Genomic DNA, 18,217 nt, shown 5'->3' on the forward strand with positions numbered 1-18,217 from the left:
TTTGTGAGAACCAAAGTGGTGTCTCTGGCATGTATCAATGATTGAGGCAGAACTAAAGCTTCTCATTTGGCAGTGGGGAGCTATGACATCATTGTATCTCCCTAAGAAAATGTTGAAAGATTCCGAAAGTTTAAAAAGAAAAAAATATGTGGTCTTGGACTGATTTTGACCCATCATATTTCAGTTTTGAAGAACTCAAAATGGCAGCTTTTTCTGAGTAGTTGGTGGTGGTCTTGTGGCAGGTTTTAATCAGAGATCATATGAATGTGAACAGCCTATATGTGAGTCCTCAAGAAAAAGTCATAGAAATTGTATCAGTTAGTAAAAACTGATTGTCTCTAAGGCTCTGAGAAGGAAATTTCACCAACCAGAATAGTGGTCTCCATTTTCACTTGCTGCTTTGAGGATGGACTTGGTTTTGAGTCAGTCCCATTTTTTTACAGGCAGATGCTAAACTGTCTTCTAATGAGAGTCAACTGTCAATCAAACCCTTCCCTTTCATACTCCTGCTTTAACTAGTAATTCAAAAAGAAAAATACCTGTACTGTGTGCCATTTGCTCTCTCGTTCTTGCTGTGCTATTCTTGAATTCCAATGTATTTTCACTTCCTATTATGAGGATAAGGGGGTGACAAAAGTTTGTAGAAAACTGACTTTTCGTATTAAGGAAAATGAATTGGATTAGCATTAATTAATAGTTCTATTGAATTTGTGGCTTTCTTCTCAAATTCATTTTCATCTTTTTTTATTGTGCAGATGAAAAATATAATCCCAGTTTGTTTTGAATCCAATTATCTTTGCCATGCTTTTGAGATCTAGCTTCCTCTAGCTTCATTTTCAACAAAAAGTCAATTGAATAAATATCAGTGAAGCCCCTCCTGCTTCACTAGGAGGCAATAGGAAAGCTAGGCTCTTCACTAGGCAATACAGGGAGTACAAAGATGAATAAGACATGGACCTTTGGCTTGAGGAGTTTACAGTTTCATTGCAAAAATGGGACTTGAAAAGTAAAATAACAACAAAAGACAATGGGGAGTTAATGCCCAGGGAATTCTGATCACTTTGGGTTAGAGCAGCTTCCTGGAGTAAACACAATGTGAGCAAAGCTTTGTAGGATAGATAGTATTGGGAAAAGGAAGCTTTCCAAGCCAGAGGAACAACTTGAGGAAAAATAGAGTCAAGAATGAACAAGTTATGTCTAAAGGACAGTGAAAAGACCGGCCCAACTATATTGGAAAACAATGGGAGATAAATTTGGAAAGGCATAGTGGGGCCAGATTATGAAGAGCCTTGAATGAAGTCATGGGGAGTGGAAATGACAAATGATAAAAGTAAGGGCAATAGTAATTGTACCAACCTCCACTCCTGGGGCTAATTGCTTCCCATATTTTTCCACTTAACTTCCATTGACATGAAATGTTTAGAGTAGTTCGCTTAAACTATGACATTATGGTTACTTTGGTTAATGGATAAACAAGACAAGACCCTGGCAGCTTTTGCAGTGTGTATCTTCATTCTTCTAATAACATTTCTCTCTCCTTCCTGCTGTCAATTTCTGGTTTAAGGAATCTGAGTCAATTGTAGGTAGATAGACTTATAAAGCATAGAGAAGCAATCGAGGATAAAATCAGCTTAAAGAAAACTTGACAAGACATCCAAACAGCAAAGGAATCTCAGGGGCATTAAATGCTAAAAAATGGACAGAGGAGAAAACAGAAGAAAAATGGAAAACATCTGTAAAGACAACTCTAACAAACTGTTTTCACAATCAAGGAGAATGTTGACCACATTTGGATTCTAACATCATAGTCCCAAATGTGTCTATAACAGAGAAAGAAATGGCACTAAAGAGAACAAAAATGGTGAAACCCACTGGGATAGACCTAATGTAGGTACAGAAAATCTGATGAAGGCAGCACAACTGAAGATATTGTAGGACTGATATACAAAGTTATCTGAAGAAAGGGAAGATACCACAGACACGGGGAAAAAAAAGTCTCAGATTGGAAAAAAAAATGGTGTCTGAGAAAACATCAACAACTACCAGCTAACATGCCTACTTTCCCACCTATACAAGTGTTTATGATTATCATCTCTACCCAAACCCAGGCCATCCTTGATGAAGGTATGTATAACTGGCATGGAACAAGCAAATTTTTATAAGTGGTATTCAATAATGAACCAATGTTACATAGTGGCAAAAGTCTTAGAAATGATCAACTAATTGAAAACTGGTAAAATAAGCAGCCAAGCTATCAAAAATTACCTTTTTCTCCAAGACACCCCCACACTCAGAGGAGACTGCTTCGACCATGAAAATTTTCACTAACACACTGAATCCATCTCCCTCCATGCACCCACATGGATGTCTGTCCAGAAATGGAATATGTCTAACCATAAACTTGTTCTTCCCTACCCTTCATGGGACCCAGAATTTTTATCTAGGGAGAAAGAAAAATAGCTAAAAAAAGCCTTCATGTGAAAAATAACTAAAAAAAACCTTCATGAGGAGAGAGAGAATTAAAATCTGAGAACACTTCCAAAGGAGCCCTTACCAGTCTTGCCACTCAAGGAAATTGGTTTGCCTTCCAGTCCACCTCTTATGGGTATCACAGTGATCTTGTAATCAGTCCCAGGCTGCAAACCTAGAAAGGAACCAGCAGGAGCAGCATTATGGATCACTGACTATGGCTCCATTCAGTGTAGCGCCATTCCTAACTCCCAGGCCAGAAGTCCCAGATGTTGTCTAGGTTTCCTTTGGACCAGGAGCAAATGAGATACTGAGCTTCTCCTTGGAGTACACATCTAAAAGGCATGTGAAAAGCTGATCCTAATGCAGTCAGGACCTGCCCATAAAGAATTCCTTTATTTAGTGGCCTGCCATTTACAGATGTGCATTCAGAAGGCTAAGGCCACTTTGCTGACAGATAAAGTTGATTAGATTCTCTTCATTTGTGGGGAAGAAAGCAGTAGGGACCAACGCTTTCTTCATGCTCTGATCTGTGGTCACAAGTGGCTTTCTAGTAACTGAAAAACACTCCTTCTGAAAGGGTCTTTCTCTCTCAGTCCAAGAGACTGGTTATTCAGCCACTGGGGCAGCTGAACTGTCAGTCATTCTTGGGATGGAAAGTCAGACCCAGTAGATTAAATCTGCACACATAGACATAGACAGACAGACAGAAAAACACACACACACACTCATGAGAAAGGAATCCTCGCCAGCAATCAGATCCATTTTCAGAAATAAGCACCAGAGCCAGGATTAGATCATGTCAGACCACATCCCCCACTGAAACCTTCTAAGCAGGCAGATATGAGAGAAGGCAGTCGTCAGTAGAATATTGGGGCAGGACCTGAAAGCCAGAGGTTCAGGAAGTTTATCATGTTGGAGGAATTCAGGGATGAGACTTCAAGTGTACCTGGCACTCTCTGGGTGGCAACAGAGTTACTGAGTAGGCTTCCCAGAAGTAGACTTCAGCCTCATAGATGCCAATTCCCTCTTGTCCCATAGTTCCCTGAGCTTTTGCACAGGACATCCCTCCCCACACCAAGTTAAAGTTCCATGACAATTTAAACTTTTCTTACCTGTGATGTCATATCTGCTCTTGGGGTCATTGCTCCTGGGCACAGTCACCTCCTCCACCTCCTGCCCTTGTAAGGTGCCATACCTGAGTTTGTAATAATCAACCTCCGCAGGTGGATTCTCCCATTCCACGTCCAGGGAGTATTCTGTCTCATCAGTCACCCAAGCAGTGCCAATCACAGACATGTCTAGGGTAGAAGAAGAGGAAAGGAGAAAAAAATAAGAAGGAAATAAGATGAAGGGACATGAGCAGATCTCCCACCAGCTCCCAAGCCTTTTGTGTGTGAAGTAATGAACACCCCCTCTCTGACAATCTGGCAACAGAGACTTGAAGGTGCACATGTTAACTGCATGGAAGAGTTTGGGCTTAGACCTGTTCCTCTTTCCTGTTCACCTTCATTCCTATTCCCTTACCAATATACCTTTGCCTTGAAACCCTCAGCTCTCTCCATGTCCAGCACCCCAGGCAGCCTTCCAAGACCTGAGATCAAGGAACAAGGGCTGATACAAAGTACTTCGACACAGTCGCCAGATTTCCTTGAGTTTATATACTTGTCTCTGCCTCTGCTTTCAGAGAACTGGCTGCAGGACATGAGGTCCAGACACCTTGATAAAGAAGTTTAAGAATTAGCTTGGAGAAGTCTAAGACATTTCCTGTTGATGACCTCTATAGCAACCTGACCACACATTTCCTCAGCTTTTCCAATTCCATTGTTCTCTTCTACCCTACTTTAGCCACCGTAATCAACCAATCAATAAGCATTTTTTAAGTCTGAATGCCAGACCCTGTACTAGATTCTAGGAACACAAAGATAAAAATGAAATAATATTTGCCCTTACGAGCTTATATTCTGTCAGGGGAAATAAAATGTGGATATGAAAGTATTTACAAATACATACAGCATAAATCTGAGATAAATGGAGACGAACACTAGCAGCTGAGAGAATCAAGGAGCAAAGAGTAAACATGGGACAGGCAGGTGATACCATAAGGCACAGAGTACCAGGTCTGGAGTCAGAAAGATTCATCTTCCTGAGTTCAAATCCAGCCTCAGACACTAGCTCTGTGACCCTGGGCAAGTCATTTAACTATGTTTGCCTCATTTTCCTCACCTGTAAAACGATCTGGAGAAGGAAATGGCAAACCACTTTGTATCTTTTACAAACCACTTTGTATCTTTGCCAAGAAAATCCCAAATGGGGTCACGGAGTCAGACACGACTAAAACAACAACAAAAGAGTAAATATGCTCTAGGCAGACAGGATGCATGCAATGACCCATCTCTGGGAATCCCTTATTTCTCGTCCTCTTCTCAGACCTCTAACGTGGAGGTTTAACAAGGGTCTGTGCAAAGGTAGAGTCAGATCTTGCCATTTGGGGGATTGTACGGTCTCCCAGACTCAGAATATTCCAAATTCCCCAACTTCCTATTCTTTCACTCTTATAAACATCAAACTTATTCTTTGCCCTCATTCTCACCTTTAATCCCTTGCCCCATCCCTTGCTAGTCTGAATAATCCAATTTTCCCACTCCTCTGCTAGGAATGCTGAATGTCACTAGAGAAAGTCATAAAATTGAGCTGATTTCACCCTCTATGAACTTATGCTATAGAGTTTCAATTGGCTTCTCACTGTGGCTCAGCCATCCTTCAATCCTACCCTTATTGACTCATTTCATGCCCCACAGATACTATGCCAATTATTTTCCTTCCCTCACAAATACAGCCCAACCCTTAGTACACAGATGATTTAGCTTTCTACTTACTTCACTAAGAAGATTAAAGCAATTTCACATGCACTCCCTCAGCACCCCACCTCCTACATTTCCAAGCATTTTTCAGCATGATCGCCCATTGCCTCTTGCCGCTTTCTCTTCCCTGTCCCATCCCCTACTGCCTCCTCCAAAAAGATTCCCCAAGAACTGTCATGTTTGCCCTCCACTAGATCCTTCCCATCCCTCTACAAATGTACTCCCCTCACCACAATCTTGAAATAATCATCTCTTTACCTTCTGCTCCATCAAGCTACAATCCCGTCTCTTTTCTGCTTTACTGCTAAACTTCTTGAAAAAGTTGCATACACCCCACTTCCTCACTACCCATTTCTTAAACTTTGCAACCTAGCTTCTGCTCCTACCATTCTGCTATAAATATCTCCAAAAGGTCACCAGTTCTTATTGTCCATGTGACAAAAGGCAAATAACGACCTTCCTGGGGCTCCACTTTCTCATTTGTAGGTAATAGGGCTGTTGGAGTATGCCCAGTTCACCTAACATTGGGGCATCTCTAGGGGGTTTGCCTGAGCCTGTACAGATGCCCTAACATGGAGGCCCTCCTCCTGTGATGGGTTGTGGAGCCTGAACAGCCCAGAACAGTACATGATCTTAAAATGGGCAAGACTGAAACAGTCTTCTTTGTGTCTCACACTCTTTCATGCTGCATCCAGAGTGAAGCTCATAGTTCACCAAGGTCCAGGAGTCATGATTTTTCTTTCTTTTTTTGCATTTTTGGAAGGCAATTGGGGTTAAGTGACTTGCCCAAGGTCACACGGCTAGTTTCTGTGTTAAGTGTCTGAGGACAGATTTGAACTCAGGTCCTCCTGACTCCAAGGCCCATGCTCTATTCACTGCACCACCTAGCCGCTCCAGGAATCATGATTAAACCTATGAGAAGGGAAGCACTTCCTTCCCCCACTTTCCCCTCTTCTACCCTGGCTCTGAGAAATGAACCTGGTGCTGCTTATTTTTATTCTTTTTCTCAGTTTCAGGTGCCAGTGGTGATCCCCACTGTACATGGGAGCTCAAGTCATGGTAGCCAGGCAGCCAGCTAGCCTGGCAGGGAAGCCTGGAGAAGCCAGGGTGCCTGAGACTCAAACCAGAAGGAGGCTTTGGATTTGGAATTGAGACTGTGCTCTATGGGAACAGAGCTAAACTATGAGCCTAGTCCTGTGCCCATCCCCAGAGAGTGAAGTGGTATAAAGGGAGAAGGAGATTATGACTCCCATGGGTTGGGAGAGTCAGTCTGTACGTTTGTGATTATACCTTTAAAGTAAATATTTCTTTGTAAAAGCTAGTATGATTGCTAAGTTGCTAAATGGAACTGGGATGAAGGGAACCCACCCCTCACATTTGCGGTAACACCATCAGTGGAGTCTGGAGCCATTTGTAGAGACCTTAGACACCTTTTTCGTTTTAAGGACATCAGAGAGCCCAGGAGGAGTTGTGAAATATAACCCACCTGGCCTTCATGCAATGGTGGCCAGGGTAGGAGTATTACATGCAAAGAAAGGGGCTGGGCTAAATAATCTCCAAGTCCCCTTTTGGCTCTCAAATTCTACCATCTCTTGACCTAATTGTCTTCTAATTAACAAAGTCAATGACATTTTTCTAATCCTCATTCTCCTCTTCTCCAGAGCTTTGAAAACTGTTGATCCCCCCTCTAGCTCCATACTCACTCCTCTGATTTCAGAGACACCACATTTTCCTGTTACTTCTAACCCCTCTAATCACTATTTCTTTCTCACCCTTTAATGTGAATCTTTCCCAATGGTCTGTCCTTAGACCTTTTCGATTTCTTCACTCTTTCCCTTGTCTTATCGAATTCATTACAATGGGGGCGGCTAGGTGGCGCAGTGAGTAGAGTGCCGGCCCCAGAGTCAGGAGGACCTGAGTTCAGATTTGACCTCAGACACTTAACACACACACACACACACACACACCACACAAACCTAGCTGTGTGACCTTGGGCAAGTTACTTAACCCCAATTAACCTCCAATTAACCCCAATTAAAAAAAGAATTCATTACAATGTTATCATGACCATTGAATTCATATATGCAGTCCTGACCTCTCCTCACCTGTCATATACAGAATCACAGAATTTAAGGGTTGGGAAGGACCTCAGCAGTCATTTAATCTGACCCATACACAAAAGGAATCCCTACTTTAGCATACCTGGCGAGAGGTCAGCTGGTCTCTGCTTAAAGGTTACCAAGGTGGAGGAACCTACCACCAATCAATTACCAAGTCCTACTGACTGCACCTCCACATCACTTTAATTTCTCCCTTCCTTGACTGCCACTATCCTTATAAAGGTCCTCATTATCACCTGCCTGTACTACTGCAACAGTATTCCAGACTCCATTATCTATCCTCCCCATCCATCCATTCCTCATACCACTGCCATAATAATCTTTCTTTTACATAAATTGAGTCATACCTCTGCTCAAAATTTCTTCAGTAGCTCCCTATTATCAAAGGATTAAAGTTCAAATTCATTTTCAAAACCTTCCAAATCTTGTACTAGCCTACCCTCCTATTCTTATCTCATATTGGTTTCCTCCATGAACTCTATACTACCAAACTTGACCAGGGGTGGGGAACCTGCAGCCTTGAGGCCACATGTGGCCCTCTAGATCTCAAGTGTGGCCCTTTGACTGAACTGAAACTTCTTAGAACAAATTTCCCACCCTTGAACTAGACTATGCTTTGCTCCCCAAACATGTCCCTTGCTTCCCTGCCCCAAATGCCTTTGCTTACCCTGATACCTATGCTTGAATTGTTTTCCCTCCACCTCTATATCTGCTGAATTTCTGTCCATTCTTTAAATTCCAACACAAGTTCTCAAGCCTTCCCAGTTCCTTTCTTCATTCATCGATTCAATAATATTTATTAAGTGTTTGCTATGTGTCAGACATTGTGCTAGACAGAAAACAATATGTACATAAAAATTAAATACAAACTATATACAAAGTCATAGGGAAGGACAGTATTAACAACTGGGTATTGAAACAGGCTTCCAATAATAGATAGTACTTGAGCTGAGCTTTGGAGGAAACCAGGGATTCTATAAGGTAGACATGAGAAAAGAGTATATTCCAGTCATGGAGGCCAACCTTTGCCAAAGCAGAGAAACCAGAGACAGAATACCCTAAATGTAGCACAACAAACAGGACAGCCGAGGTCAAAACTATTTTCATAATAATATGAAGATGTCTTAATCTCAAATTAGATGTTGCTCTAATTCAACCTAATAGAAATTGGTAGATAGGGTTCACATAAACAAAAAGTCTTTGGTTGAGGGGGGGGGTGTCCTCAATAGTTTTTAAGAATGCAAAGCAGTCCTAAGTCCAAAAAGTCTGAGAAATGCTGCTGTAGCTAACTTCCAATGAAGACACTCCCTCTGCAAATGAAGTTTAGTACCTTGTCTGGTCATGGTCATACAAGCAATATGTATGGGTCAATGACAGGATTTCAACCCAAGTCTTCTGGACTCTGAAGGTATCCTCAATAACATATTGCCTGAGTACATTATGAAGGGTTTTGAGAACTAAACAGAAGTTTTTATTTTATACTAGAGGCAAAATCTTCTTGAATAAGAGAGTGACATAGTAAGGATTGTGCTTTAGGAATATCACTTTGACAGCTATGTGGAGGCTGGATTGAAGGGAGGAGATCTTGGAGGCTGAAGAGCAATTAGAAGGCTATTCCCAGGTTAGAAATAATGAAGGCCTGAACATGGATTGTGGCTGAGAAAGTGGAGAGGAGATGGATGCCAGGTATGCAAGACTTTGCAATTGATCAGAGGTGGGAGTGAAGGAAAAGGAAGAGATTTTAAAATGCAGAAGGAATGAGGAGAAAATATAACCCCTTCCCTTTTTTGCAGAGGTAGGAGAGTGTGGGTTTAGAACATGACATACTGTCAGAATCAGTACCTTTTACTCAACTGTTTTTTTCCTCTTTTTTGTTGTTCTTTATTACATAGGATGGTTTGCCAAGTCAGGGTAGAAGGAAGGATTCACTAGAAATTAAGGTGATATAAAAACAAAAGACACAAATAACTTTTTAAATAAAAATTTTTCCTTAGAGATTTGACCTAAGGGGGGAAAAGACTTGAGATGATTCCAGGGAAGACAAATGAAAAAGGTTATGAAAGAAGGATAAGTTTGAAGAAATTGGGGTGATTTTTCAAACAGAATAGCAGAAACTTAATAATTACATTCAGAAACATTTTAGAGAAAGTGACTCCCAAGTCAAGTTCTCCCTGAGGACAAAACTAGAGAATATGGGTTTAACTTAAATCAGGAGAGACATAAAGACAAATTTCATGGTTAGGGAATTTTATGAGTTTTTGGAGCAAGGGAGATTACTTAAACCTTCCTCTTAATATCTTTCAGAAATAGATTACTAGTCATTAGTCTAAAATGATCAAAGTGCCACCTGTCCTGCCTGAAACCAAGGATATCAACCTGATGATTTTCAGATACTCTTTAATCATTCTTAAACTAACACTGTTTTCTGCTAGCTATTTGAAAGGCAAGCATAATAAGGGCTTTCTCCCTTCATCTTGACTTACTTTCAGGGTAAGTGACTAACCTTTCTCACCCCCAGTTTCCTCATCTGTAAAATGGGTATAGTAATAACACCTACCTCACAGAGTTGTTGCAAGAATCATATGAAATAATGTATGTAAAGTACATTTAAAATGTACTACATAAAGGCCAGTTATTATTATGGTTATCAATAATATTAAATTTGCCTCCAATTTGAGCTTCATTGCTCCAGTCTCTCCCCTCTTCAGTTCATTCTCCACATAATCCCCATGTGATATTTAGAGTTGGAAGGGGCCTCAGATGTCATACAGTCCAACCCCCTCAACTTACAGATGAAAAAGTTCAGATCGAATGACTTACCTAAGGTCACACAAGGAATAAAGTATAAGAGGCAGAATCAGGATCAGAGCCAGGTCCTCTGACAGTCTGTGCTCTTTCCATCATAGAATGGACTATATTGTTCAGCATCTTAAGGTCTTTCAAAACTTGGCTCTAACCTACCTCTCCAAGGCTTATTTATTAGAAATTGTTCCCTTTGAGTACTTTTTGCTGCTCTTCTCAAACAAAATCCCACCTCTTATCTCCTTGCTTCTATACCAGCTGCCCCCCACCCCCCATGCCAGGAACACAGTCTTTCCTGTCCTGTGCTTCTTGGAATCCCCAGTTTTCTTCAGGACTCGGCTCAGCATGAGGTCCTTTCTGAGCTTTCCAAACACCAGTACCCTTCCCTTGTTGATTCTGCGTATTTTATATATGTGTATATATGTATATATACACACATGTATATGTATATACATACATATTACCTATGTGTTTATATGTGTATATACAGGCATGCATATATTGCGTATATGTGTGTGTTATATGTACACATACACATACACATACATATACACGTCTCCCCAATAGAATGTAAACTCCTCGAGGCAGGAATTACTTTATCTTTTTCTTTTGTATTCTCAGCACACACTACAATGCTTGTCAAACAGTAGGTACTTAATCAATGCTTATCAATCTATGGATTGCCACCTAGGAAGAGGAATCACTTGAATCTCCAATCTTCTTCCTTGTAGAGTATTTGCAGTAACAGGGAAGCACAAATTCCACACCAGAGGTTGCGAAGTCACTCAATGCTTATTTTTCCTTTTTTCCCCCAAAGTAAGATTTGTGCTAGGATGCCTCATTGAGTCATGGCAACATGACCATGATCCCGTAGAGCTCTGCCAGCAAAGCAGAAGCTCTGGCAAGTCTTCCCAGCCGGGCGGGCTTTCTGCATTGGCCTAACAATGGACTGTGCCTGGTATCTGAGGATCAGCCTAGTTAAGTTTGGAAAAGCCTGGTAATCAGACGAAGAATTTCTCAATATCAACAACTCAAGGCCAATAAGGGTTGCTCCTTGCAGTCATGCCTACCTTGACTGCCTTTACAAAACCTTGAAGTAAGTCAAATCTTTTGCCTAACAGTGTCATGCATGGGGGTGGCTCAACTTTGACCTCAAATCTAGGTGTGACTCAGGAGCTGCTTGGGCCCTCCAGTGCCAAAGCACAACTGAGGTGGACCCAAGAACATCACAGTTACTCAAGACGTTGAGGGCACAGGGTCTGGGATTTGGTGTACCAGGATCCCTTGGGGATCTCAAGATACCCCCCAAAATTTCACGGAGTGTGAAAACCTGGTTATTTGTAGGGAATAAATCCCACCTCCTTTGTGCTTCCAATATTAAGATGTTGCAGGTTTCCAGGGCTTAGCCAATCTAAAACCTCACAAGTTAGTCTCAGAGGCAACCTTTTTGCTGTCATGGATCACTCTGGCATTCTGGTGAAACCTATGGACCCTTCCCAGAATGTTTCTAAATGCATAAAATAAGATGCAGAGGAATACAAAGGAAACCAATTATCTTGAAATACACTTATCAAAATACCTTTTAAAACAAGTTCATGAATCCCAGGTTAAGAACCCCTGCTGTAGAACTACCTTGGAATTTAAGCACAGGTCAGGACACTCAGGTGCCTAAATGTGAGAGCCAGATAATAAAATCTATATTAATCTAAGGGTAATTGGTCAGTGCCTGACACACAGTGAGTGCTGAATAAATGTCTTAACTGTGTGTCTAATTGGCACTTACTTTGTCGCTTGCTAACAGACACAAAGACATGGTTCATATAACATTTTTTTTAAAGCAATTGGGGTTAAGTAACTTGCTAAAGGTTACACGGCCAGGTGTTTCTGGGTGGGTGCTAAGTGTCTGAGCCCGAATTCGATCCCCAGGTCATCCCAACACTGGGGCAGGTGCTCTTACTCGTTGTGCTACCTGGCCGCGCCGTTAGCATAACTTTTGATTTGCTTTGGGGGCAGAGCGCAGAATGAGGGTCTTCTCTTAGCCTTTCATCCCTGTGCCCCTTACCTGTAGAGGCCAGCAGGTGCTGCGGGTTACTGGAAGTCCCCTTTTTCACATTGCGTAAGTTGATAATGTATTTGGTGCTGGGCTGCAGGTTGTGAATCTCATAACTTAGCTGATCTTTGGGGACTTTCACCTGCTTCATCGAAGTATCCACCCCTAAGGGATAATAGCTGAGCAGGTAATGGTCTACATCCACTTCTGGATCCCAGTTCACAAGCAGAGAGTCCTCGGTGCTTTTGAGCAGTTGCAGACTCTGGGGAGTAGGAACTAGAAACAAAAGAAGTGGGGAGAGACAGGAATCCATCAGTATGGATTTATTAAGGAGCTCCCCAGGCCTCAGTCCTTTCCTGGAGACTAGGGGAGAAGTCAAGTAATGTCTAAAAACAAGGGACAGGATAATCCCATGGTACTTTGTCACGAGTATTATATACTGTTTATGTACTAATTATGAGTATTATTACATCTAGAGTATTATGTACAGCTTTAGGCACCACATTTTAAGAAGAATATTTACAAACTGGAGAGGGAGAGAGAGGGGGAGAGGGGTAAGGAAGGGAAAGCTGGGGGAAGGAAAGAAGGAAGGAAGGAAGGAAGGAAGGAAGGAAGGAAGGAAGGAAGGAAGGAAGGAAGGAAGGAAGGAGGGAGGGAGGGAAGGAAGGAAGGAAGGAAGGAAGGAAGGAAGGAAGGAAGGGAAGAAAGGAGGAAGGGAGGGAGGGAGGAAAAGTTGGAATAGAAATGGCCTGGGAAGAGATGCTTCTCACCCTGGGAGCAGTCCAGGCCAGTGAAGCCCTCCTCACAATAACACTCTCCTGTGTCACAGAAGCCATGGCCACTGCAGTCATTGGGACATCTCTTCTCACTGCAGTCCTCCGATGTGAAATCCTCGTAGCAATGGCAAACACCCTTCACACAGATTCCATTCCCACTGCAGTTCTCAGGGCAGGGTAGGTAGCCACAGTCCTCACCAATGTAGGGCTCATCACAAATGCATCGGCCATCCACACAGCGCCCATGGCCGCTGCATCCCCCAGGACAGCTGGGGAGGGAGCAGTCAGGGCCTTCCCAGCCTTCATCGCACCTGCATCCACAAGTATCTTGGGTGAAAATTCCATGCCCACTGCAGAGGTTGCTGAGGCCTGGGCAGAAAAGTATAAGGTACCACAGAACAAAGAAAGGAGAAGTGGGGGGTGGGGATGGGGTGGGGTGGGGCAGGGAGGTAGGAAAAAGGAAAAATCAATAATGACGATTTGGAAACACCAGGTGAGACCTGAGAATCTTCTTTCCTGGCAATCTTAGAGAAATACCATTCTATTTCACATCATCTCTTCTATCTATTGACATTTAGGAATGCTTTGCAGCCAGCGGTAGGGTGCTAGACTCAATTAAACAATGGTTTCTGGGGAGTGATGAGGCGGGGCCTGAAATCAGCCTATTTCAGACTCCCCCAAAAAACCCAAATCCACTCCTTCAGTCCTCCAATGTATGATTAGACAAACCAGCTCATTTCCCCTTTTCTTCTCATTCCAACTAGCAATTACATGAATTCTCATGTTGCTTCCCTTCTCTGTGATTCTCTTTTTTTCTGGGGAGGGGGAGTGACGGGGGACCAGATCTGTGATTTTGTTTGGAGAAATCCCAGTGAGGGAACTCATGGTGCCAATATAGACCAGCATCTACCGTACAACATACAGTAATAGAGAATTGTAACTCCAAGGTCATTTCTCTATCTATTACACGATGTTGCCTCTTATGGTAAATCCATAATTAATAATAATAACTTACATTCAGGAGAGGCGATATGATACAAGGAATAAAGAACTGACCTTAGAATGATGAATACCTGAATTTGAGTTCCACCTCAGACATCCACTGGCTCTGTGATGCTGGGCAGGTTATTTAACTTGTCAATGCTCTAATCAACTCTCTAAGGTGATCTATTTGAGAGAAAGTGCTGAGCTGCACTGAGAGGAAGGGGTTTCCTCATCTGGGAGATCCCTATTCCAAAGAAACCAGAGGGCTAATTCTCATTCCTTCTATTTACATGGCCCTAATTTAAAGTTTTCAAAGTGCTTTCATGCCCATCTGCTCCTTACAACTATGCTGTCAGGTAAGCAATGTAATTACTATCCTAATTTTTTTTTCTGAGAGACCTAAGCATCAGAAAGGTCAAGTGAAGTCCAGTGACACAGCTGTGGTAGGGACAAGAAGAGGATCCAATAATTTCCTTATTCCTACTCTAGGGTTTTCTTACAAAAGGGACTCTAACTGCTTTGAGAGATGTTAGATTGTTGAATAACACAAAGAGGAACTTAAACACAGAAAGAGGCAGGGACTGTTTTCCCCGAGACTGAAGGCTTAATTAGATTTCAGGTCTCCTGGTTCATGAAACAAGGAATCCTGCTTTTTCTTGTTACATAAAACTGGGAAGGCGAGGATCCTGTTCTCTGAATTAAGGTCAAATAAAATTCGGGGCAGGTGGTTCAGACCATCTAGAAGATGGTACATAACAGTCAGGCGGTTTATATAATATAGTAGCTCTGAAGACAGAAGATCTGAATTAAAAATCTAACTCTGCTGCCTGCTACCTCTGGGTCCTTGGGAAAGTTTCTTCCCTTTTCTGAGCCTTGGTTTTCTCTTGTGTAAAATGAGAGGAATGGACTAGATGAACTCAAGGGCCCCTTCCTACTGTAAATCCCATGATTATCCAGGGATAAACATATCTTTGGGAGGATTAACCAGGTACAGGGATTTTTCCCCACAGATGTCAGTTTTCACTGTGCCTATAGTCAGGTAAGTGATGGGCAGATTAACAGTGGAAATCAGGTCTTGAATCTCTAAGTATGGTCAAGATGTTCATGACTTCTTGTCCTCTCCTGCCCTCTCCCGCTTCCTATATTGCCTCTCTTTCTTTCTACTATGAGCTTCCCAAGAGGTTTGTGCCCATCTTCCCTTTCTTTTGGAATATCTGTACCCCACGTATAATGACTCCATTTGCATTATAATAGGCATGCTATTGTACCTCTCATTCCACTCTTAAATAATCAAGGTGGCTTTTGTTAACTTTAGGTCAGAGGAGAATGTGAAAAAAATATCACAATAGCATGGAGCACAGTAATAGGAGACCAGTCAACAGTGGGACCAAATAACCTAGACATGGCACCTCTCATCATTAAAATCCAGAGCTTGGAAGGAAAAGAAAGACTTCCTGCCTCAGTTACCAAGAAATCCCTGTTCTCTGAGTCTGGTCTTTCAGCCAAGTACCTATACTTTAGAACTCTGAGGAAAGATCAGGAAACCAGGGGGCAGATCTCAGCTGAAGGGGTGATGCGGTGGGGAAGGGAATGGATGAGAGGGGGAAGGAAGCCTAGTTCCTTCAGAAACATGAGGACTCAGAAATAGCCTGAGTACTGAGTAATTCCCCCAAAACAGACCTCTCCACCAACACCTCCCACTCATATTAATTCGCTGGGAAAGGGTCTGTGACTTACTTTACCTTCTCAGAGATATGGTGGCCTTTGAAGTACCACTTTTTATTCACATAGTTTCCCCTCACTAACTTTGACCTACCCTCAAAGTTGCTTCTATCTAGGCCTCTGTCTTAACTCCAGGTAGAGTCCAACCAAATTCACACCACAGGGAGGTGGGCAGGATTGTAAATAAAGAAGCCAAGGATGAGGAAGCCCCAGGGAAAAGGGTTAACTACTGGACAGATTTGGAGGGGGAAGGCCACAGCAAGGTTCAGCTGTTCAAGGCAGTGTGGCCCACTGGAGGCAGGACCAGACTGGTGGTACTGGAAGGAAGGAAGCCTGGGTTTGAAGTCAAGCCCTGCTCACCCTGGGTGAGCTGTTTCACCTTCCAGCTCTCAGTTTCCTCATTTCCAGAATGTGGTTGTTATTGTGTTGTTTCATTCATGAGCCACTCTCCATGACCCCAGTTGGGATTTTCTTGGCAAAGATACTGGAGTTTGCCATCTTTCTCCATCTCATTTTACAGATGAGGAAACTGAGGCAAACAGAGTAAGCTCTTATGATCCCTTCCTAAGAGACTTCTAAGCAAGCTTTATCTGAATGAAATAAACAACACTTACATTTTAAGTAAAATGATATGCAAAATGGGATATAATATCTGAGTCAACATTTGGGGACTGTTTGTTTTTAATTAAAAAATAGAACTCTATTACTATTCGTAACTCAGACTGTTAACATCTTCCTTGGGACTAACAGGATTTGTAGGGAACAATAACAGCCAATGTTTATGTAGCACTTTAAGGTCTGAAAAGTGCTTTACATTTTGTATCTCATTTAATTCTCACAATAACCCTGTGAATTGGTGCTGTTACCATCCCCATTTTGTAGATGAGGAAACTGAGGCTGAGAAAAGTTAAACGGCTTGCCCAGGGTCACATATCTAGCAAGTTTCTGAGCCAAGTTTTAAATGTAGATCTTCCTAACTCCAAGTCTGGCCCTCTTTCTGCTGTCACATAGTTGACTATAGGACCAGTTGGGGAATTATTTTTTTATAATTACTAAATTGGATTTTTTTTCAATTAGCAAACACTTATGTTCTTTCTTTCCCATCTTCCCTTTGCTCCAAAAAAACCCTTGTAATATAGTTAAGGAAAACAAATTCCCACATTGGCCATATCCTAAAATGGAAGCATTTAGAAAAGACTGGAGAGCTCTGATCAATAAAATGATATGCCATGATTTCAGAGGACTAATGAGACTTCTCAGTAGGTCATGAACTAAATACGTAGCTGGATGATTCTTGACTGAAATCCAATTCCGGAGCTCTGGAACCTGACCCCTTACCCCACTTATGTTCCCAGGAGCTGCTACCCATGGAGCTCCTGTCTATGCACAGGACCACAGCACTCATGAGGACCCAAGAGCAAGGACTAGCAATGCCACAGGCATCATAGACCATGGCTCACACTAGAACCATCCATCAGAAGACAAGACAAGCATTCACCTGGGGCTCCCTGGCAGCACTGCTGGGCACTACATTTCTCCTTTATCTCTGCCATCTCTTCCTCCAGCTTCTTCACCCGGGCCAACAGGTCCTGGAGGCTGCCTGACAATTCGCAGTCTCCCTTCGGGGTCTGGAGGCGAATATTGTGCCGGAAGATGATATTCTGTTCTTCCCCGGCGTCCCCAGGGAGGAGTAGCCTTCCCCGGTCGTCTCTGAGTGGTTCAGGATCAGCTTCCACCTGGATCAGGGAGGACTTGGGTACATCGATCTTGTAAGTGTGGCTAAACAGGACTTGCTTCTCTTGATTGTTGCAGATGACAGGGTCAGAAGTTGCTGGAGCTGATGCTGTCTGTAGTATGGACCAGAGCAAGAGCCCCAAAGGAAAATAAAATATATGGCAGAAACCCATCATGGGCTTCCTTGGAGTAGAGGAGAGTGGATTCTTCCTGGAGGCCTGTATCCAGAAAAGGAAATAAAAAGAGTCACAGGACCACAGAGTAGCACTTAGGGACCACTGTTTCCAGCCCCACCACACACTTTACAGATGAGGAAACTGAGGACCAGAGAAGTCAATAGATTTGCCCACTGTCACACAGCCAGTAAGTGGCAAAGCTAGGACTCAAATGTAGGTCTTTTAATATCCCCCTCCCCAGTTCTCATTCATGGATTTCAAGAATTTCCAATGGAGATGATACAACACATTGATCCACTATCTCCTGGTGGCTTCCCAGAGCAGCACATTGAGCCCAGATATCAGTTGCCCTGCTTCCACTGCCTTCATAGGACCCACAGCCCTGGGACACTGATGACATAGATTTTTAACCTCAAGCAGTGGATGGAAGTCCACAACTCATTTCCTCTAAGTACTACAAACTACTGCCCCCTCCTGTTTTGCTATAACTCTAGGTTACTACCAAGTTGAAATAGATCAG

The 18,217-nt window shown here is 42.6% G+C and overlaps 1 protein-coding gene across 1 annotated transcript in view; it reads right to left on the bottom strand.

The window, feature by feature from the left end:
* The window catches only part of TNN (tenascin N), a 76,249-nt gene extending 58,519 nt beyond the window's left edge, over nucleotides 1-17,730 (bottom strand). Inside the window, exons 1-5 of the mRNA XM_069065434.1 lie at nucleotides 17,286-17,730; nucleotides 13,076-13,450; nucleotides 12,318-12,581; nucleotides 3,585-3,770; nucleotides 2,555-2,644 (exon numbers count right to left, since the gene is read on the bottom strand). Of these exons, the coding sequence (XP_068921535.1) occupies nucleotides 2,555-2,644; nucleotides 3,585-3,770; nucleotides 12,318-12,581; nucleotides 13,076-13,450; nucleotides 17,286-17,697 (1,327 nt within the window). The 5' untranslated portion in view covers nucleotides 17,698-17,730. The remainder of the gene's footprint in view (nucleotides 1-2,554; nucleotides 2,645-3,584; nucleotides 3,771-12,317; nucleotides 12,582-13,075; nucleotides 13,451-17,285) is intronic.
* Nucleotides 17,731-18,217: the final 487 nt, after the last annotated feature.

The sequence above is a fragment of the Petaurus breviceps genome, unplaced genomic scaffold, assembly GCF_028583685.1.
Source record: "Petaurus breviceps papuanus isolate PSGF00001 unplaced genomic scaffold, PetGlider_PUasm1.0 90692, whole genome shotgun sequence".
NCBI lineage: Eukaryota > Metazoa > Chordata > Mammalia > Diprotodontia > Petauridae > Petaurus > Petaurus breviceps.